The 18,636-nt window shown below is 50.2% G+C and overlaps 8 protein-coding genes and 1 non-coding gene across 9 annotated transcripts in view; 5 read left to right on the top strand and 4 right to left on the bottom strand.

Moving 5' to 3' along the window:
- The first annotated feature begins 125 nt into the window (after positions 1 to 125).
- On the top strand, positions 126 to 214 carry CNI00750. Its single transcript has one exon. It is a non-coding gene; the product is annotated as a tRNA-Ile (tRNA).
- Positions 215 to 304: 90 nt separating this feature from the next.
- On the top strand, positions 305 to 2,809 carry CNI00740 (hypothetical protein). Its single transcript, XM_572954.2, has 3 exons — positions 305 to 1,076; positions 1,123 to 1,294; positions 1,343 to 2,809. Exons 1-3 carry the CDS (start codon positions 518 to 520, stop codon positions 2,622 to 2,624), a joined length of 2,013 nt encoding a protein of 670 aa, XP_572954.1. The 5' UTR covers positions 305 to 517; the 3' UTR covers positions 2,625 to 2,809.
- On the bottom strand, positions 2,722 to 6,071 carry CNI00730 (hypothetical protein). The gene is made up of 3 exons (XM_572751.2): positions 5,448 to 6,071; positions 5,073 to 5,373; positions 2,722 to 5,008 (listed from the first exon to the last, which is right to left on the bottom strand). Exons 2-3 carry the CDS (start codon positions 5,323 to 5,325, stop codon positions 2,967 to 2,969), a joined length of 2,295 nt encoding a protein of 764 aa, XP_572751.1. The 5' UTR covers positions 5,326 to 5,373; positions 5,448 to 6,071; the 3' UTR covers positions 2,722 to 2,966.
- Positions 6,072 to 6,268: 197 nt separating this feature from the next.
- Positions 6,269 to 10,138, top strand: CNI00720 (transporter, putative). The gene is made up of 7 exons (XM_572809.2): positions 6,269 to 6,527; positions 6,581 to 6,703; positions 6,751 to 6,798; positions 6,843 to 7,271; positions 7,321 to 8,373; positions 8,435 to 8,768; positions 8,838 to 10,138. The coding sequence occupies exons 1-7, from the start codon at positions 6,327 to 6,329 to the stop codon at positions 10,046 to 10,048; spliced, it is 3,399 nt and encodes a 1,132-aa protein (XP_572809.1). The 5' UTR covers positions 6,269 to 6,326; the 3' UTR covers positions 10,049 to 10,138.
- On the bottom strand, positions 10,101 to 12,790 carry CNI00710 (long-chain-fatty-acid-CoA-ligase, putative). The gene is made up of 7 exons (XM_572753.2): positions 12,630 to 12,790; positions 12,264 to 12,576; positions 11,840 to 12,204; positions 11,730 to 11,780; positions 11,478 to 11,680; positions 10,466 to 11,423; positions 10,101 to 10,411 (listed from the first exon to the last, which is right to left on the bottom strand). Exons 1-7 carry the CDS (start codon positions 12,742 to 12,744, stop codon positions 10,350 to 10,352), a joined length of 2,067 nt encoding a protein of 688 aa, XP_572753.1. The 5' UTR covers positions 12,745 to 12,790; the 3' UTR covers positions 10,101 to 10,349.
- Positions 12,791 to 13,578: 788 nt separating this feature from the next.
- CNI00705 (hypothetical protein) lies at positions 13,579 to 14,799 on the top strand. The gene is made up of 3 exons (XM_024658727.1): positions 13,579 to 13,945; positions 14,004 to 14,146; positions 14,201 to 14,799. Exons 1-3 carry the CDS (start codon positions 13,771 to 13,773, stop codon positions 14,699 to 14,701), a joined length of 819 nt encoding a protein of 272 aa, XP_024514400.1. The 5' UTR covers positions 13,579 to 13,770; the 3' UTR covers positions 14,702 to 14,799.
- On the bottom strand, positions 14,719 to 16,737 carry CNI00700 (transcription regulator, putative). Its single transcript, XM_572804.2, has 3 exons — positions 16,384 to 16,737; positions 15,838 to 16,334; positions 14,719 to 15,786 (listed from the first exon to the last, which is right to left on the bottom strand). The coding sequence occupies exons 1-3, from the start codon at positions 16,698 to 16,700 to the stop codon at positions 14,840 to 14,842; spliced, it is 1,761 nt and encodes a 586-aa protein (XP_572804.1). The 5' UTR covers positions 16,701 to 16,737; the 3' UTR covers positions 14,719 to 14,839.
- Positions 16,738 to 16,943: 206 nt separating this feature from the next.
- CNI00690 (ketoreductase, putative) lies at positions 16,944 to 18,504 on the top strand. Its single transcript, XM_572756.2, has 6 exons — positions 16,944 to 17,159; positions 17,221 to 17,383; positions 17,470 to 17,592; positions 17,660 to 17,742; positions 17,829 to 18,071; positions 18,126 to 18,504. Exons 1-6 carry the CDS (start codon positions 16,965 to 16,967, stop codon positions 18,402 to 18,404), a joined length of 1,086 nt encoding a protein of 361 aa, XP_572756.1. The 5' UTR covers positions 16,944 to 16,964; the 3' UTR covers positions 18,405 to 18,504.
- CNI00680 (hypothetical protein) overlaps positions 18,494 to 18,636 on the bottom strand; it is a 1,493-nt gene continuing 1,350 nt past the window's right edge. Inside the window, exon 4 of the mRNA XM_572758.2 lies at positions 18,494 to 18,636. This exon is cut by the window's right edge and continues 233 nt beyond it. Coding sequence (XP_572758.2) covers positions 18,547 to 18,636 — 90 coding nt within the window. The 3' untranslated portion in view covers positions 18,494 to 18,546.

The raw sequence follows: 18,636 nt of genomic DNA, 5'->3' as shown, positions 1-18,636 counted from the left end.
CCGGTGCCGTGTTTCATGTTTCACCAGCTGCGCTTCGGCAATTACATCAAGGAACTTCCAGGAACAGGGATCAGATCAATATCGTTTTGTAAGGGTGCAATATTTTTCGCTTTCAACAAATGATCGGTCGATTATATCAGTTGGTTTAGATAGTGGAGCTAATAATCATTAAGTTATTACTCCAAGGTCGGCGGTTCGATCCCGTCATCGATCATTTCTTTTTGCTTTTCATCGGCGAGCCATTTTTTTGGGCACCCTTCGGTGCTTTTGCACGATTTCTTTACAAGTTATGACTATGCATGGAGTAGCGTATACACTTTGGGACCCCTATATGCTTCTTTTCCGAACACTTTCCGAAGTCCAGAATGGGTCTTCTAATTGAAACGAGCGAACGCTGATGGTCAGTATGGCCGCTGCATGCACACGAATCTGGCGCAATTACCGGTAGCTGTGCCGAACACCTTTGTTGTTGTCGTCGTCTCTTTCATTTGCATCTTCGTCAACAACTGCCACAAAAATGTCTCTCTTCTTCGCCAACTCAGACACACCCCAGCCAGACCCGATCTCGGGCGCAGATTACTTGTCCAAACTCCACAAGTTTCTCAAGTCGAACGCTCCCCGGCTCGCACCCTCGGCACCTCGGAACACGTCAAGAAACCTCACTCCATCAATATGGCAGCAAGGCTATACCGTTTTGACTCTCGGTCTCGACCCTAATTCGGCTCCTGTTAGAAATACTAAAGGCTCAATGGGTTTGGGCTTTGGGATGCCAAGTACGAAGAGGACACCGCCACCCAAGCCATTACTGTTGCGATTACCTCCTGATCGGCTACTGTACCTTTTATTACGGTGGCAAGCCCTTCCTCAGTCGCTGCCCCATGTTGGAAGGACAGATATTCCGATAGAGGAAGGGGTTGTGATTGCAGCAAGAGGTACGGAGGGCGAAGGCAGAGGCAAAGAAGGAGATGTGAGAAGCGTTAGGAGCTGGGTCGGGAGTATCAGGAGTGTTAGTGGGACTCTGGTTGGTGGTGGACAAAATAGAGGATGGTGGGGAAGTAAACAGGCTGTGAACGAAGGCAAGCTAGTACTTTGCATCTATGCGCAATGCTAACAAATGTACAGACGAGCTGTTGCTGTCGCTCTACTCCATGTTCACCCTCATTCCGGCCTTGCTCATTCACCCACCCAACATATCTGAGCCACCCATAGCAGAACTAGTTGAGGCTGGCGGATACACACAATTAGGCGGTATTGATGTTCGAGTTCCCTTGGATGTTTTGAGAAATCTCCAAATGTATGCCTCACCTCTAGTGTCATGAGGGCAATTGCTGACAAACTGTAGCTTGGAGTTGGAACATTACGACCCCAGAGCCTTGCTCATACCATCCAATCCTGGGATGCGCAGTCTCACCGTACGAGACGTTTCCGATGGTGACGAATGGATCTATGAGCTTCTTACTATCCCTTCAAATAACAGCACAGAACCCCAGCCACGTTTCCCCAATTTACATCATCTGTCTCTTTTATCAGCCTCGTTGCTCACCTTCCCAACCCTCCCACTCGAGTCCTTGACCCATCTCGATTTGTCTTATAATCTCCTCGACGCTATCCCTTCGACCTTGTCTTCCCTTACCAACCTCAAATCGCTGAATCTCTCACATAACCTTATCACTTCTCTTCGCAATGCTCCGGCGTCAGTAGGTCAGATCAGCTCTATCAATCTGTCACATAACCGAATCGACTGTATCGTTGGGCTTGATCGAGCTATGGCTCTATCGAGGGTTGATTTAAGATCAAACGTAATCTACGATGTCGGCGAAATTGGCCGTCTCGCACTCCTTCCCGAAATCCACGAAATTTGGTGCGCCTCCAATCCCTTCGACGCACCGACTGCGTATCCTCCAGAACCTGCTGAGAGCTGGCGAGTTGAGCTTGGACGGACTTTCAGGGAAGAAGGGAAGGATATAATTCTGGATGGCATTGCATGGACATGGAGTGAAGAGCGGAAGATTGAAGCGGGGTTGATCAGTCGCGGTATAGGGGCGAATGGACTTGGAGGTAGAGGGTATGAAAGAGGATGGGCCAAGCCACATTATGGTACACAGACACACGAAGACGTTTCGCCTGGACGACCTCCCGTCGCCCATCGGCGATCAGCCACTCACACCCATACCACTGCCCGCTCATCCTCCCCTACTCTCCCTCCTTCCCAATCTTCGTCCCCTCGCACTCGCTCGCCCCATGTATTACCATCGCCTTCATTCCCACATGGACCCTCGCAATTGCGAGAAACGTCGACTGTTTCACATCCGGCCAGTGGAAAGTCTGGTAAAGGCAGGAAGAAAGGCAGGAGAAGGGTTATCAATCTTGAGGGAGACGGGAATGAGGATGATAGCGGAGCAGAGAATGTTAGAGAGAGGGAGAGGAATTTGGGTGACGTGCTAGAAAAGGGCCTGGGGGATGACAATGTGAAGAATGGGGGAGAGTTCCAAGGCAGTAATGGGTCCGCGCATGAGAATGGAAGAGAACAGTCATCGGCGCCAGCTGCCGTCACAGAAGTCAAGGTGGTAAAAAAGAAGAAGAACAAGAAGAGATCAAAGGAGCCTTCAACTGCTGGAGGGTAAGCAAGAACTTCGTAACGTCTCGATAGCCTGTCCATACAGTGATAGGGAATGGCTTTGTTTCCGTTATAGAGTTGTTGTACTGTCACCAGCATACGTATAGACCTGTGCATTATAATAATGTATAATCGGACTCTAGGTATCTAATACTTGATATAATGACGCATACTTCGACTTTTGTTTGAACATTACGAAAAAACATCATCTATGATTCTTAGAGACATGTATAATACAAACGCTCGTCCCCAATATCCTTCTTGCGAATGTGCAAAGCCTATTTATCCTCGTCATATGTGATTGCCCCTACCTATCGGCTTTAGTTCATTGAAGTACACTAACACTCTTTCACGACATTAAAGGCTTCACAACCCTCTTCAGCCACCCTTTACCTTTCACACCCGCAGGCGGTGTCGGATTAACAGGCGTAACAGGCTCGAAAAAGCTAATCGAGACCTTGTCCTCCTTCTCCCCCTTCCTTATCTCCCTCATGTCATTTGGCTTTCCCGATCCTGTAATGCTAATGCTAACGGTAGTAGCAGAAGGTCCCAATTTTCCATTGTTAGAAGGCTTGGAAATGTCAGTGGCTGAGACGGTAGGAAGAGGAGGAATGGGAGGTACAGGAGACATGGGGATAAGGGAATTGAGCGGTACGGGCGGGGGAGGGGAGGAACCGGTGGCTCTCGGTCGATGTCGCAGTGCAGGAGCCGCGGGGGCGGCACGAGGTCTGACAAACGGTGTAGTTGGCATTGTTCCAGATGCAGTATGCGCGGGCGCTGCAATTGGCTCTGCCTGAACCTGTACTGTTGAAGATGGAGGGCGGTGGAAAGCGAGATCACTGGGGGAGGTAGCAGTGAGAACTGGAAGCCGAGCATTGATTGCTGATTGAGGGAGGGTGATGGGCGGAGGACGGTTTTTCACTCGAGGAGGGGAGGATGATAGTCCTCTTCCGTTTCTCAACTTTGAGCTACCCGCTCCCGAGTCTGCTCGCATAATGGCCGATATATCCCTCGGAACAGTGAAATCCAATGGGATATCCTCAAAGAGAGGGATAGGGTCGGAGATCTCGTATTTGGGACTATCTGGTGTAGGGTTTGAATGTGATCTAACATGTCGATTCCATGGATGAAGGTTTGTGATATCGCGCGAAGAGATGTCGGATGAAAAGTCACGGCGTTTGGGGGTTTCCATCTCGAGAAAGGAGGCAGTTATGTCCGTTTTCGGGGGGTTCTTTCTAGAGAATTTGGATTTGGGTTTAGATTTGGTAGAGGAAGATTTGGGTTTGGGGATAGAAAGGATAGAGGTAAACGCTTCCATACCCCACTTCTCACTCTCCCCATCGCTTCCACAAAGAACATCCATCTCATCCAACTGCTTCATCCTTTGCCTCTCTTCTTTCCTCTCTATAAACCTTACAATCCCTTCGACCGGCTTTGCCTCCGCCTCCCCCTTTGCCTTGACCTTTGCCTCTACAGCTGCAACAGAGGGTAAAGGCGCGGGAGGGACAGCAGCGAGGGCGTCACCCATTAACCATGCAAACTCTTGTTCTTCTTCTACGTCCAACCACATTGATCCGTCCGGCGCGCGGTGTTTGACAGTCTCGCCCTGTCCGATGGTCTCCCGATCTGATTTTCGGTGAACATCTTCTCCCGATCTTGACGAACTAGAGTGTGAAGAAGGTTTCATGGCGAAAGGATGAGAGGAGGGTTTGGATTTCGATTTGTTCGATTTGGATTTGAGACCGGGAGGCGTTTTGGATGGTTTTCTGGGTACGTCACCAAAGAATCGCTCGATCTCTGTTATTGCTGCGTTTGGCAAGGGCCGGAAATGTTTCCCGGGCTTGAGCGCAGAAGCGGTATGTTTCCTCATACCAGCTTTTGAGATGGTCGTTGGTGGAATAGCACCCAGGAGTTCGGCGGCTTTGCGAGGTGCACGAGAAGGTGTGAGTGGGGAGCCAGGGATGGTAGGGAGGGTTTTACGCTCGTATGTGCATGCCGATGATGAATAATTGGCGTTGTGCTCGTGAACGTTTGAAAAGGTGTAGCGCGTGGTAGGTGACGGTGCAGGGGAAACAGGTGGTGAGGGACCAGGACAGATAGGGTCGTAGCTCGTAAACCTACCAAGGCCAAGATGGAGAGATGATCCGGAAGAGCGTTTGGTGCCCAAAGCAGAAGCAAAAGGGTATGGGCCTGGCATAGTAGGTGAAGGAGATATGGCGGGGAGAGCGAAGAAGAGTTGGGAAATATGTGCGTGCGCAGAGGAGGGTGTAGCGGCTGAGGGGTTGCGCTTCGGAGCAGGTAGCTTGGGTGACCTGGGAGATGCAAACGTGAATGAACGAGGGGAGTGAGGAGAGCGGGGCCCGGAAATGGTTGAGCGTCTGTGTCTGCGGTCTGAACAAAGGTTATAAGTTATAGGTTAGCGATAAGAGGTTTGGATGGAATAGAAAGACCTTACTGGCGACGACTCTACCGGTAGTAAAGTTGATCTTCTTCTTCTTCACCCTCAGCGGTTTCGTACCCTTATAGTCTTCGGTATCTTCAGACTCTTCACTCCAAACGTCGATGTCGTCGAGATCAATATCCAGTTGTTCGTGCAATTCTGCAGTCGATAGGTTGGATAACGAATGCGATGAAGGAGATGGGCGAGTATATGAGGGGCCATTCTTCGGGGAAACACGGATGTCACGGGTATGGGTCGTATCGAGCATTTTGGGATGACAATTTAAGGTTAACAATTGGGGGTTTTGTAGTAGCAGCTAATTATTCCCAAGGTCAGCGCGAGGGATCTCTCAGAAATGGTGAAGATATCGAAAGTAGCTAAGGTACGAACCGGCTGTGGAGATCACTTGGTTTATGAGAATAAGGAATCGAGGGTACGAACTAAAGGTGAGGGCGGAAAGGGGAAAGAGGACTGTGAAGAAGAAATGGAGAAGGATAAGCTCTGCAGTCTTATATTCATCATCTTACGACGCTTGGGTGGAAGATTGTTGCCCTATGTCCGTTTTCTATGCTGGGAGGTGTGTGTCTATTGTAGTTGCAACTTTATCCTTGCGGAGACAGGTCTACCATTTACCCTTATCACCCTTAGCCGGCGAACAAAAGACAGGGTGACGGAGTTGATTGTAGATAAACGGTTGATTACCGGGTGCTCATTCGCTGATCGGCTGGCCCGCAAGACCCCAGGGACGCTTCCTTACCCGATGGTTAGGGTGGATAAACAATAAAGAGAGGCAGTAGCTGTAGTCTCCGGCGAGCGAAGAGCTTATTGTGTGGAAGCAAAGGGGTGACGGGTAAGGGACGATCATTGATCATCATTGTCGTAGACAAAAAGCGAGCGCAACGTGTGCGGTGCGAGGAAGAATGCACAGGTATTAACCGTGAACCGCGAGCCGTTCTGGCGGATGTGGGACAGTGATGGAGGGCGAGGGAGTGTTTCAAACTAAGAGGTCCAAGGGAGAAGCGACGGGCGCAAAAACAATACAAAAGGCAGACAAGCTCTGAAACGGCAGGCACAGCGCAAGGCACCAGCGGTGGACGCATCAAGCCCGGTGGAGGCCTACGTAATAGAAGATAACCAGTTACGTAATGTGAATCGTTCATTCCCGGCTAGCGTGTTTGGCGTGCTGGGGAGTTGAGCCAGCGATGGACAAGTGGACCGCCAGCAGAAGCGTCCGAGGTGTAACCAACACGGATCGGAACAACCCCCACCATGTCCACCCAGCAGCTCACTTCCTTGTTCGGATCAAGGCTGTCCAGCGCCTACAACCAGCTCAGAGGTGACCTCGGCGCACCCCAGACAGCCACAGACACAATAGGCAAACTCGTAGACAAGATACAGACAAGCGCAGCCGTAGAGGACCGCAGGACTGCCGTGCTTGGCCTCAAGGGTCTCAGCAGGGACTGGAAAGAGGTATGTCTCTCTTGCCAAACAGCGTAAATTGCGCCGGCTGACACCTTGAGTAGGATGTGGGAAGACGCGCTTTGCCTTCGCTCATTGCCGTGCTGGAACATGACGCGCCCTTTGATAGCGAGATCGCAAGAGCGACTCTCGAAACTCTGATGCAGCTGTGTGAGACCGTCGAGAAGGCAAGCCATCCTCTCTGTCCCAGCGCACTCAAGCTAACCCCGGGCAGCCCACCAAAGATGACCTCGGACTCTTCTTTACAGATGCCTTCCTCGAGGTAAGTGGCTCTGGTTATTCCCAGCCCCTGCTAACGTCCCGTAGGTGCCTAAACCTTTGCACTCTCTGGTAAATCTCATATCCGCCTCGCCTTCTTTCTATCCCCGCTACTTTGCCGTCCAATTCCTCATCCAACTCACCACTGCGAGACCAGCGGTCGCCCAATCCTACATCATGTCCTCCCCTCCTCCAGGGATCGATGGTATCCTGGCTGTTTTGGATACCAAATCTCCCTCAGCCACACCGTCTATGATGGGTGGTGGTGCGGCTGAGATGCTCCGGAACGAAGCTCTCTTACTATTACCACCGATGTTGGCTGGCAACCAGGATCTGCAGAAGATTGTTGCGTTTTCTGGTGCGTTTGAGAAGCTGTTTCAAATTATCGACCAAGAAGGCGGGGCGGACGGTGGAATCGTTGTGCAAGATGCCTTGGCTGCTGTAGCGTGTTTGCTCAGATTCAATGTTTCTAATCAGGTATGTTTGGTCCATTGTTACGAAAACTAGGAGCTAACTTCTTGCAAAGAACTACTTTCGAGAGCTCACTCTAATCCCCCAAATTCCCCGGATCCTCGACTTCCCCGCGCCCCTTCCTGCCGATGAGCCCACCCCCGACGAATTCGCCTTGCAATACTGGTCTGATCAAAAAATCCACAACACCGGCTTGGTCTTGGGTTTGATACGAATGCTCGTTGGTGGTCCCGGAGGCGGCAACCAGAACGCCATGGTCTCAAGCGGTGTCACCCGTTGCCTTCTCGAACTCTCACTTGCATCAAACGCTCCACCCTCGATCAAATCCCAATGCCTCTCGACTCTCACCCCAATCCTCACCGCATCTTCCACAAACCAAGATCTTCTCTCTTCATTGCTTGTGTCTCCTCTCCTCGCTGTACAGGCTGACGACGAGCACCCTGGCGGCGGATTTGTTCGTGTCCCAGCCAAATCGGCTGTGGAGGCTCTTGTAGCTAGTATCATCGACGGTGACCCTACGACGGGTGGAAAGGGGTTAAAGGCCCGCGCAGCGGGAGTTAATATGTTTGAGGCGTACCTCTCTAGCAACGATGAAGGACGAATCACCATCCTCTCTGCCCTCGTCACTCCTATTGCTGACAACCTCAACGTCGACCCCATTTCCAACGCGGGCTCTCTCATCCTTTCTGGCGTCCTCGAGCTCCCCCATTCGTCCATCACGCCCTCATTTGATCCTTACCGCCCTTTGTTCTCTTGCCTCCTCCTCTCGCACCTCATCCGCAACTCTGAGCACGCCAAAAAACTTGCAAGAGAGATCTCCTTCCCCTCTGGGGATACGGATCTCGATCATGATCCCGATTCGGCTATAGAAACAGAGGAAGATAAGATTCCCCTTTTGCAGCTTGTTGTGGGCAACTTGATGCTTGCGTCGAGGGAACAGACCGAGAGTGTGAATCGCGCAGCGAGGAGTGGGGGAGCAGAAGCTACAAGGGAAGAGGAAGAATGGACGAGGGTGATGGTAGGGTACTTGGCGCTGTTGTGTACCTGGTTATGGGACAGTCCCAAGAGTGTCAAGGAGTTTTTGAGTGAGAGTAATAACCTCCAAGCTGTATGTCAAAAAATCCATCTTCCATCCCTCATTCGGTTTTGCTGACTTTTCGCATAAAAAGTTGATTCAACCAATAACCCAAAACACATCTATCGACCCCCTCGTCCAAGGTCTCTCCGCTTTCCTCCTTGGAGTCTGCTACGAATTCAATCGCGAACCAGGTGAAATCACCCGCGCGACTTTACACCCCATCTTACACTCCCGTATCGGGCCGGATCAGTTTGTCTCGAGGATGGCGAGGTTGAGGGAAGATCCGAGGTTTAGAGCAGTTCAACCTGATGAATTCGAGTTGACTTCTCTGTTGAGCAGCCAGGCTCCCATGGGAGAGGAGGAAGAGGAAGACATGGAGGTTTGGTTTGATTGGGCTTTTGTTGATTTCTGGAAGAACCATTATTGTAAGTCTGCTTGCTGTGCCGATGAAAAAACACAAGGCAGAGAACATAAGAAAGCTGACAGAGATACAGACACTATCCAGAGATCAATTGCCATTGACCCTGATGCCCCTCGCAATGTTCCCCCCGCCGACGACGCTGAAACAGCCGCTATCATAATGTCTCTCCGCTCCAAGCTCAAAACGCAGACCGACGAAGTCACCAACCTCACTAACAAAATTGAGTCATTGCAAAAAGAAGCCAAGGGTGAAAAGGGACAGTTGATAGAAGAAGTTGAAAGCTTGTCGAGCCAGGTTGCATCCCTGAGTACCCAGCTTGGGGAAAGCGTGAAACGTACCGAAGAATTGGAGGGTGAATTGAATACACTCAAGCAATCGTATTCCGATCTCGAGAAGACGGCAGCGGCCGCTCAATCGACGGCAACAGAGTTGGAATCCGTCAAGGAGGAACTGAAGCAAGTAAAAGAAGCGCATGAAAAGGCGAGTAGCGAGTTGAGTTTGGCAAAGATGAGTGCCAAGGGAAGGGAGGGCAAGTTTAAAGATTTAGAGAACAAGGTGAAGGAGTTGGAGGAAGAGTTGGGAGAGGCTGTAAAGGCCAAGGAGGCTGCTGAGGCCCAAGCGGGGGCTGCTGCCGGTGCCGATGCCGATGCCGGTACTGGTAGGGGCGATAGCGCTAGCAAGGCGGAAGAAGAGGTGAGGAAACTGGAGGAGGAGAACAAGAAGAAGGAGGAAGAGCTGAAAAAGTTGGGAGAAGAGGCTAAGAAGCGGAAGGAGGAAGCTACAATGAAGGAAGAGGAGGCCAAGAAGCAGGAAGAGGAGGTTAAAAAGAAGGAAGAAGAGTGGAATACCAAGCAAAGGGAATGGGAAGCGCAAGTAAAGGCAAGGGAGGATCGTGTCAAGCAGCTTGAACAAAATTCCAAGTCATCTGAAGAAAAGGCCAAGTCTGCCGAGGAGAAGACTGCGACTCTTGAGAGCAAGATCAAGGAGCTTGAAGAGAAACTTGCAACCGCTGCTTCTGCCTCTACGGCCGCTCCTGCTGAAACTGCAGGTGGCAGTAACAAGCAAGCCAAGAAGCGTGCAGCCGAGCTCGATGCCAAGGTGAAGGAACTTGAAGCTAGCCTGGTGGAAGAGAAGACTAAGCGGGAGGAAGAGGCCAAGGAGCATGAAGATTTACTGGTATTGCTTGACGAGTTGACAGGGAAGAGGACGAGAGATAAGCGTTTGATGAAAGAAAAGGGACTTGAAGTTAGCGAAGATGAGGAGGGGGAAGATGAAGAAGAGTAATGTGTAAACATGGTATCCTATGTCTAGATTCACACCGGATTTGGAAGTAGTAAAAAAACATAATGCAAATATTCATAATCAGGAGTAGGGCAAACAGCTTGAAAGAGTACACGTTACATAGGCATCATTAAGATTGAAAGGCACGACTTGAATACAAGGTTTCCCTCCTCTCCTTCATGGTTTTGGTATAGACTACTTTATCTCATTAAGAGCCCCCGCGATTAAAAATACTCATCACAATGCCCTTACGCCCACGCCGAGCACGGGTATAATACGCCATGGAACAATGACGAAACGGCGCTTAATCATAGACGGCCTTGATACGGTCCTCGTAGTGCTTCTCGATGACCCTCCTTTGCAACTCTGCAATATTATTAGCCATTGTTCTTGCGGTAAAAATAAATAAATAAAACTTACTCTGAGCAGCAGTCAAGAAACCACTTTCAGGTGTCCACTCATCCGCCACAAGCACAATAGCTTCTAACAACTCCATACCCTTCAATCCCGCCTTCTTACCGATGTTGTTCAATTCTTTCAACGCAGCATCCGTAACCTTGTCATCGGTACACAAGTGCTCGAGGTCTTCGCCATCACCAAGACCATTTTTCTTGGCAAAAGCGGGAAGATTGTGGGGGTGGGCGACGACGACCATGGCGGGTTGGTTGTGGTCACCGTTGGCAAGGATAGCGCCGTTGGCAACAAGGGGACATGACTTGTAAATAGACTCGAGGTACTCGATGGCAATATATTCACCACCAGCGAGCTTGACGAGGTTCTTGAGTCGGTCGACAATAGAGAGAGTACCATCCTTATTCCATTGTCCGACATCACCAGTTCGGAACCAACCATCCTCGGTAAAGGCTTCCTTGTCAAGGTCAGGGCGCTTGTAGTAACCCTTGAAGATGGCAGGACCTCTGACGAGAATCTCACCCTGAGGAGGATTGTTGGTGGAGAAGTAGCCAGCTTCAGGAGCGTCGATAAGCTTCACTTCAGCAGCAGGAACGGGACCACCGACAGCCCCGAATTGCATGAAGGCGGGGTTGAGGATGGTAGCCATGGCAGTCGTTTCCGTAAGGCCGTAACCTTGAATCATAATGACCAGGGCTGTGCACAAGAACTGCTGAGTGCTTTTGGAGACAGCACCGCCACCGCTGAACAAGATCTTCAAGTTACCGCCAGTCTGTGCACGAACGGCGTCGAAAACGATAGTATCGGTGAGTCCGGCCAAGAACGGAATAGAATAGTGGTGGGCAGCTTGCTTGGCCTTGAGGGCAAAGTTGAAAATGGACTTCTTGAGAGCACCGGACTGGTCGACCTTGGTAAGAATACCCTTTCGGATAAGTTCCCAGACAGCAGGGACACCGACCATGATAGACTAAGGGCGAGATGATCAGTGCAAAGTCCTCGCTTGCGTGATAATCGAACTTACGGGTTTAAACTCCGCAATATCACCCTTGCATTCTCGAACACTCGCGTCTGTCAAGGTCTTGACGCGACCGTAACCAACGGGAAGACCAGCAAAAATGAAAGAGTTCTCAACGACGAATTCGAGAATGTGGGCAAGGGGAAGGAAAGCGAGGTAAGAGTCCTTGGAGGTGAGATACTCGTACAAGAGGGTCCAGACGGAAGCGACTACAATCCTATCAGCTATTTCTCACTGATAATACTCAGAGGAACATACCGGCAGAAACGACGTTACCGTGCGTCAGAAGCACACCCTTTGGTGTACCAGCTATAGGACTGGGTGAGCACGGACCGCTTTGATCGTCGCGGATGACAACGTGAACTCACTCGAACCACTGGTGTACATGCAGCAGTACACCTCCTCCCTCTTTGCCTTGATAGCTTCAACGGGATTCTTTTTCCCAATCTCCACCACTTCATCCAAAGTCACAACCTTCATGCCTTCCCGCACATTCTTCAAGTCCTCGATAATTTTAGGGTCCGCTTCGCCGTCGTAGACAATAACCTTGACGGTTTCAGTATCCCCAATGACCTTAAGGAGAGTAGGAAGCAAGTCGGCGTTGGTGAACATGCTATGGACCTCGGTCTCCTGGATTGCGTGCTTGAGACCTTCGGGCCCAAGGGAGTCGTAAGCGGTAGAAATGGGGACAGCATTAAAAGCACAGGCTTGAGCGACGAGCATCCAATTTCGACTGTACCAAGCGTCAGCAGCTCTTCTTACAAAAAATGATATGGCTGCCCGCCGACTCACGAAGTCTGGCTGTAGATGTTAAAGAACTTTTCTGATTCCCGACCGTCATCGGCAGCAAGCACTCTAAGACCAGCACCAATTTCCTTCACCTTGCCAAGGAATCCTTCATAAGACATCCAATTATAAGGAGAGAGCTTGAAGTAGTTCCATTTCTTCGTTTCCTTGTGCTCCTTGCCGCCGACACGCTTGGTAACCTCCTTTTCCTCGGTGATGACCTTTAGGATATCACGCGAGGCAAAACCCTTCTTGGAACCGTGGGTCTTGGCAGCATAGATTAAGAGGTCGTGAACAGTGTCAATTCCGGGAGCAGGCTCTGTTGAAAAATGTCAGTAAAGCAGACATGCGCATGCTCTTTCCATGACTTACGCGTAACAAGGTCTTTTACGCAGTAAGCTCTCCTAACGCGTGTTTCGCCATCAGGCTTGGGTTTGTCAGCATCTACTTCCCAAGAAGCTGGTTCCTTGTTCTTTCTGGGGGCCATTATAGATATTGGTGTGTAAGTGGCGATGAAAGAAAGAGGAAAGACGTGGAAGCAGAGTTAAATAGATAACGTTGCGTCGGGCGATGGATGATTTGGGAAAGCCAAGTCGTATGACGCACTCCCCGGCTAAGTTAGGTTCCTTAACTTCTATCTTCGTTCAAATACCACATGACGCTGTCTTGCCATCTCATAACCCGGTTCACCATTCCAGATTCCCTCTTCGCGGCCTGCAGCTCTCTCGCCGCCATGGATACCTCTTTTTCCACTGCCTTCCGGTTGCTCGTTGCCACCCACCACTGCCCCCTTCATCGCGCTCCCCGGGCTACTCGGCGTGGGAGGCCGGCGTTCATTTTTTTGGGGATTTGTTTTGTTTACGTAAACACTTCGATCGCACTTGTTTGTTTGGCGGTGGCCGATCAGTCGCCGGAAGTTCAAGCCAGTAACCGTGTTCTCTTAATCCAGCTCCGAAGTGGCCATGCATGCTTTATCTATCGCTCATAGAGAACTATGGGCCTCTGCGGCAAGCCGTAGCATCACAGTGATAGCACGAGGGCCTTACCGGACCAAGAATAGTCACCTCGGCCACTGTGCTTGGCTTTGCCTGACAAGCATCCAAGACACGCAATCGTACCAAAGCAAAAAGAGACAAAGAACAAGCCGATGGCCGACGGATGTCAATGGCAAGAAGCAGCTGACACAAAATGCATGAGTCTATTCTATCAGAGCGCTGCTCCCGAAACTGGCCAAGTATTCCCCTAGGACTTGCGCCCGTTGCTGAACTACTACAATTACTCGGCGAAACACCGCGCTGCGACTTGATCGTCATCGATACTACTCTTCCTTTCTTCACCTCTCTACTGGCCTTCCATTCATTTATCGCCCTAATACTGACTCACTGCCAATTGGTCCTTTGGCCTCTTCCTATCAAAGATCCGTCGTAGTCACAACGTTCATAGTCGACATGATGTTCATCCCATCATGGAAACTCCTCCATATTATCATCGGCCAACGTCAATAATTTCTTGAATGACTCTGAAGATTCAGCGAAGAAAGCTTACAGCCATCCAAAAAATGATATCAGTCAAGCAGACCATCCCTTTTGGCCTGCTTTCGTGTCTCGCCTTGCTTGGATCAATCAAAGCAGATGACAGCACTAACAATACCAGCTGGCCTGATTGGGTGACTAATGACTATGATTGCGGTTTGTCTTGGCATACGGTACACGCGCTACAAACGACAGGCTGACAGAGACACTGTAGTGATTGGGTGCTTATCCGGCTTCAATGATACTATTACTTCTGTTCCTCAGGATGCTCTAGCCCAACAAGCGTTCGACTGTACTTCATCGACTTGTACAGGAGATGCCACAGGTAATTATTATCAAACTTTCTATTACATCCAAGTATGTCTCAATGTCACGATATCCTCTTTGCTATATGCTAATGGCTTGTGCCAGCTCTTTTATGCTACAGGTTCCATCTACGAATCCTCGGATTCTGCCCCAGACGGGTACAAACACGCAGCCTTCACCGACAGCACAGATACAACATCCGAAGCAGCTGTCTCAGGCGATTGGGGAGACGATGATACCGTAGACCCTACAGAAGACATTGCCGCATCTGACTCTGCATCTGCGACTGACAGCGCCGAAACTACCGGCTCGGCTGATGGTGTTGATGGCGGTTCTGCGACGGACACTGCTGCTTTGGCGATCGACACTGGTACTGAGAATGGCACGGTTGTGACAGGGACTGCGGCGGATTCAACTGCCTCCGGATCCAAACTTTCTTCCGCTAGCCACACTTCTTCTCAAAGCGATGCCAGCACTGCATCCTCTAGTGTTGCCGCTGATATCAGTGAGAGTGGTGCCTTCAAGACAATTGGGGGCGATGTGGCCCAAAGGATTTTTGGCGCTGTTGGTGCTATGGTATTTGGAGGCCTCTGGATTGGACTGTGAAACCAGGCAGTTGAAGGTGGGTGTCAAGTACGAGATACATAATGGGCAATGAATAGTGTAAATGTATACAAATCTTGACTACACTTGTGAATAATGTTCTATTACAAGTACTATTACATATGCACTGAGTTATCTCCTCTACTGCCATTGTCCTTGACCACCTTGGCCATGCCATCCTCCAAACCTCGGGCCCATCTGAGGGTTCCCAAACATTTGTGGCAGCTGCTGCTGTCCAAAACCTTGTCCTTGCCCCGGCATCATACCATCAAAACCCATATTTCCCATGTGTCCCATCCCCATATCCATACCCATTGGCATACCCATACCCATTCCTACTCCCATACCCACTGGCATGCCCATCCCTGCTCCGAATGGCGGGCCAAATCCGGGTTGTCCACCGTTAATACCCATCCCGTAAGCATATTGATTTCCTATCGGCATCCCCATCGGCATACCCATAGGCCCATTCATGCCGACCCCTATACCGCCCATACCCATGTTGGCAGCCACCATCTGCTCCATAGTCGGGCCTTGCATCATCATCGGATTCACCGGGCTCATTCGGCCTTGGGTTTGGGAATAGTCTATTGGAGAAGTTTGGTTCGGCATTACGAGGTTGGGTCTATTGCCCATAGGAGTACCTGACCCGCTAGTTCCACCATTCTGCGCGAACCTGGGGGCAGGAGACGGTCGCCCGCCGACAGCTAATCCGCCTTGATTTCTAGATCCACTGTTACCTATTCCACCACCTGCTAGGTTGTTGGGATTACCGCCAGATGGGTTATTATAACGTGGCGGTTTGCGCACAGGGGATTTGGGGCGTAATTGATCTATTTCGGGGCTGAATGGTAAGATGGGTTTGCCATCGGATTCTGGTACGAGGGAAGGATAACTTTGGGGATCGAAAAGTTGTACGTTGTTTTGGTCAGCAGTCGAGGACGAAGAGGAAAAGGGCTCAAGGCCTGCAGTGACCCATCCTCGGCGAGCCAGGTTAGGACGACCAAAGATTTCGAGACGGCGAGTACCAAGGCAGAAGTTTTCAATAAGGGTATAGAGGTACGGGGGATATCTTGGTCCTTCATGATCTGCTTGACTGATCAGCGTGACATTGCATAGTCGCAGACAACGAATCGCACCTCCGGAATCTTCCCAGACAATGATGTCCGTATCCACGTTGCAATGCGCAAACCTCACGTCTACGCTTCTCTTGATAGTCCCCTTGATTCCCATCAGACAGTGCTCCTTCTGGTTGGCAAACAAAGCACCATTAGCTGCTGCCCTCTCGCCACTATTCTTATTTCGATTCGTCTTGACCCATACTATATCCTCCGCCCTTCTGAAACCCCATCTCGCAAAACATTCCCTGCCTCTTTCCAAGCCCTCTTGGTCACCTCGCCCGACCCAGAGAAACACAATAGCAGGATCAGACGAGATTTGCTTTATAGGAAGTTCGGCGATATCAGCCCAGTCTAATAAAGGGTTTATTCGAATGACATCGAATCGAAAGTTTGAGAATGTTGAGAGAAGGGAGTCGCGAAGAGGTTCGTGCGAAAGTGGAAAATAAAGTGGAGGGTGAGAGTTGCTTGACACGAGCTGAGCTTTGAGATTCATGAGCTTCTTGAGCGCCGGGTATCTTTCAAAAAGTCAGTGGGCATGTTCAGTAGTAGTTGTCAGATACTTACTCAGAGCAGATATCTTCGCCTTCTGCACCCATTATGAAGTTACTCCCGCATTCGCCGGTAGCGCCATACCATTCGCAATAGTCATTACGGATGGTCTCTTCCTCCTTGACATAGTTGGCAACATTCTCCTTGCTAATCCATCCATCTCTTTCACCCTCGTCATCACCTGGGGTCCTATGGTGGATAGCCCTTGGTATACGACCGCGTATGACAGGTTGAGTTGGGAATACCGCTTCAGGATCAATGAGCCTCCGCCTCTCGGCTTGACGGTCGAGTATTGAATTAAGGAAGGCGCGATGCTCGACTAACGTTACCATTGTGAGCTGCAGTCCATGGTTATATTCGAATGCGTTGAGGCTTTGAAAGCAATCTACACAAGAATCTTCGACGATTTCACCTAAACTGAATGTCTAAAGTCGCCGGCGGAGTCGCGGAAGCAAATTCCCCTACCACCACAAGGACGGAGAACTGTGGAATCTCCACACGCTTGACACGAAGCGCGTAACCGACCCCAAGCATGAGCATAACGAAATGAACTGCGATATTGTATGTATTTTCAGTCTCCGCAAACTATCTCCATAATGGTAGCAGACACAGTCCACGTCGGTCAGCATCTTGCTGGCCATCCTTCTGTTCATCTCTTTGGGCACGAAATAGTCCTCGACGTGTCCATCCCGGCGCTTATCCTCTCCACCGTCGGAGCTGCTTTCCTACTCCGATACACTCTCTCCATCTTCAGGCTTTTCCTTGAGCTTACTGTCTTGCCAGGAAAGGACGTGAGTGCATTTCATAGTCCAAGGGAGACTAATACCTGACATCTTCTTTCTCATAATTTAGATCAAATCGTTCCAGTCTCGAAAGGGAGAGACATGGGCTGTGGTTACCGGGTGTACTTCAGGTATCGGCCTCGAATTTGCTCGACAGCTTGCCGCCAAAAAGTTCAATATTATCCTTGTCGGTCGAAGGCAGTCTGCTCTTACTGATCTTTCCAAGGAAATCGGTATGTCACACGTTCCATTTTGCCTCGACTCAAATAAACGAATGTCCAATGACCGGCTGTTTGCTGATTACGACGTGGATGATCAGAGAGCAAGTACGATGTTCACACCAAATCTGTTACTGTGGACGTTTCTACCCCTGGTAGTGCTCGAGACGACGCGCTCACTCAGCTTGAGCTTTTGGCCCAAAACCTTGACGTGGGTATTCTCAGTGAGTCCTTTGGATCTTTCCCCGGCCACAAATAGATCTTTTGAGGCTCACGTTTGTGGACATACAGTTAACAATGTCGGTGCATCACACAGCATGCCTGTAGCTTTCCACGAGACTGAGCGTTCCGAAATGAGCCGTATCATCGAGACCGTAGGTCCTCCCTTGCTCCATCTTCTCTCTCCTGTTTCCCACATAAGAGCGGCCAACTGATAACTTCTTCCCCAAAATTTCCACAGAACGTCACCTGGACCTATCTCGTCACTCGCTCCATCCTCCCATCAATGGTCGCCCGCTCCAAGCAAAAAGGCGCTCCCAAATCCCTCGTCATTACTATCGGTTCCCTCTCCGGACGCATCCCCTCTCCGCTCCTTGCGAGCTATTCTGGGACAAAGGCTGCTTTGGCTACTTGGACAAAGGCATTGGCGGAGGAGGTCAAGCCTCAGGGTGTGATCGTTGAGCTTGTTCAGGCTGCTTTCGTTGTAAGCCCCTCTTATCAAACCAAATGCCGGCCAGAGCTAAAACCCTCCAAAAAGGTATCCAACATGTCCAAAATTCGTAAATCTTCACCCTTCGTCCCTACCCCTGCGCCTTTTGTTCGCTCAACTCTCAACTCTATCGGCCTTCCGCGCGGTGCCCAAGGCCGTCCGCATGAGCGCACACCCTTTTGGTCTCATGCTATTTTGGACTATGTCGTTGGGTTTGCAGGCTATGTGAGTGAGATGGCAGGGATCAAGGTCATCCTCGGGATGCACAAGGATATTAGGAAGAGAGCTTTGAAGAAGGCTGCTAGAGATGAGAAGAAAGCGGAGTAAAAAGAGTGAATAAAGCGAGATAGGCATATGTGGTTAATGCCTGGTAGGTGAGAGTGGAAATGCAGCTATAACTTCGAGCTTGAGAAATATCGGTACATTTTCATACAGTTGTTCAGCCTCGAAAGCTGTATATCTAGAACGTCTAATCAACGTCATCTGAAACTTTCTCGTTTTCATTATTCCCATTCCCCTTTCCCTTTTCCTTTCCCTGTTCCTCCTCTCTGTCATCTTT

The sequence above is a fragment of the Cryptococcus neoformans genome (genome assembly GCF_000091045.1).
Source record: "Cryptococcus neoformans var. neoformans JEC21 chromosome 9 sequence".
Classification (NCBI taxonomy): domain Eukaryota; kingdom Fungi; phylum Basidiomycota; class Tremellomycetes; order Tremellales; family Cryptococcaceae; genus Cryptococcus; species Cryptococcus deneoformans.
Note: the sequence above shows the minus strand (reverse complement) of the source record. Positions and strands in the feature narration are given on the sequence as shown.

What these genes read in the sequence shown, in the direction of transcription:
- CNI00740 (XM_572954.2), top strand. Translation starts at nt 518, where the DNA reads ATGTCTCTCTTCTTCGCCAACTCAGACACACCCCAGCCAGACCCGATC. An exon ending in TAAACAGGCTGTGAACGAAG is followed by an intron (nt 1,077 to 1,122) that starts GCAAGCTAGTAC and finishes ACAAATGTACAG; the next exon opens with ACGAGCTGTTGCTGTCGCTC. An exon ending in GTTTTGAGAAATCTCCAAAT is followed by an intron (nt 1,295 to 1,342) that starts GTATGCCTCACC and finishes GACAAACTGTAG; the next exon opens with CTTGGAGTTGGAACATTACG.
- CNI00730 (XM_572751.2), bottom strand. Translation starts at nt 5,325, where the DNA reads ATGCTCGATACGACCCATACCCGTGACATCCGTGTTTCCCCGAAGAAT. An exon ending in TACCGGTAGAGTCGTCGCCA is followed by an intron (nt 5,009 to 5,072) that starts GTAAGGTCTTTC and finishes ACCTTTGTTCAG; the next exon opens with ACCGCAGACACAGACGCTCA.
- CNI00720 (XM_572809.2), top strand. Translation starts at nt 6,327, where the DNA reads ATGTCCACCCAGCAGCTCACTTCCTTGTTCGGATCAAGGCTGTCCAGC. An exon ending in GATTCAATGTTTCTAATCAG is followed by an intron (nt 7,272 to 7,320) that starts GTATGTTTGGTC and finishes CTTCTTGCAAAG; the next exon opens with AACTACTTTCGAGAGCTCAC. An exon ending in TTTCTGGAAGAACCATTATT is followed by an intron (nt 8,769 to 8,837) that starts GTAAGTCTGCTT and finishes ACAGAGATACAG; the next exon opens with ACACTATCCAGAGATCAATT.
- CNI00710 (XM_572753.2), bottom strand. Translation starts at nt 12,744, where the DNA reads ATGGCCCCCAGAAAGAACAAGGAACCAGCTTCTTGGGAAGTAGATGCT. An exon ending in CGTAAAAGACCTTGTTACGC is followed by an intron (nt 12,577 to 12,629) that starts GTAAGTCATGGA and finishes ATTTTTCAACAG; the next exon opens with AGCCTGCTCCCGGAATTGAC. An exon ending in CATGTACACCAGTGGTTCGA is followed by an intron (nt 11,781 to 11,839) that starts GTGAGTTCACGT and finishes CCAGTCCTATAG; the next exon opens with CTGGTACACCAAAGGGTGTG.
- CNI00705 (XM_024658727.1), top strand. Translation starts at nt 13,771, where the DNA reads ATGACTCTGAAGATTCAGCGAAGAAAGCTTACAGCCATCCAAAAAATG. An exon ending in GACTAATGACTATGATTGCG is followed by an intron (nt 13,946 to 14,003) that starts GTTTGTCTTGGC and finishes GAGACACTGTAG; the next exon opens with TGATTGGGTGCTTATCCGGC. An exon ending in AAACTTTCTATTACATCCAA is followed by an intron (nt 14,147 to 14,200) that starts GTATGTCTCAAT and finishes GGCTTGTGCCAG; the next exon opens with CTCTTTTATGCTACAGGTTC.
- CNI00700 (XM_572804.2), bottom strand. Translation starts at nt 16,700, where the DNA reads ATGGTAACGTTAGTCGAGCATCGCGCCTTCCTTAATTCAATACTCGAC. An exon ending in GGCGAAGATATCTGCTCTGA is followed by an intron (nt 16,335 to 16,383) that starts GTAAGTATCTGA and finishes ACTTTTTGAAAG; the next exon opens with ATACCCGGCGCTCAAGAAGC. An exon ending in TGTCTGGGAAGATTCCGGAG is followed by an intron (nt 15,787 to 15,837) that starts GTGCGATTCGTT and finishes TCAGTCAAGCAG; the next exon opens with ATCATGAAGGACCAAGATAT.
- CNI00690 (XM_572756.2), top strand. Translation starts at nt 16,965, where the DNA reads ATGGTAGCAGACACAGTCCACGTCGGTCAGCATCTTGCTGGCCATCCT. An exon ending in CTGTCTTGCCAGGAAAGGAC is followed by an intron (nt 17,160 to 17,220) that starts GTGAGTGCATTT and finishes CTCATAATTTAG; the next exon opens with ATCAAATCGTTCCAGTCTCG. An exon ending in CCTTGACGTGGGTATTCTCA is followed by an intron (nt 17,593 to 17,659) that starts GTGAGTCCTTTG and finishes GTGGACATACAG; the next exon opens with TTAACAATGTCGGTGCATCA.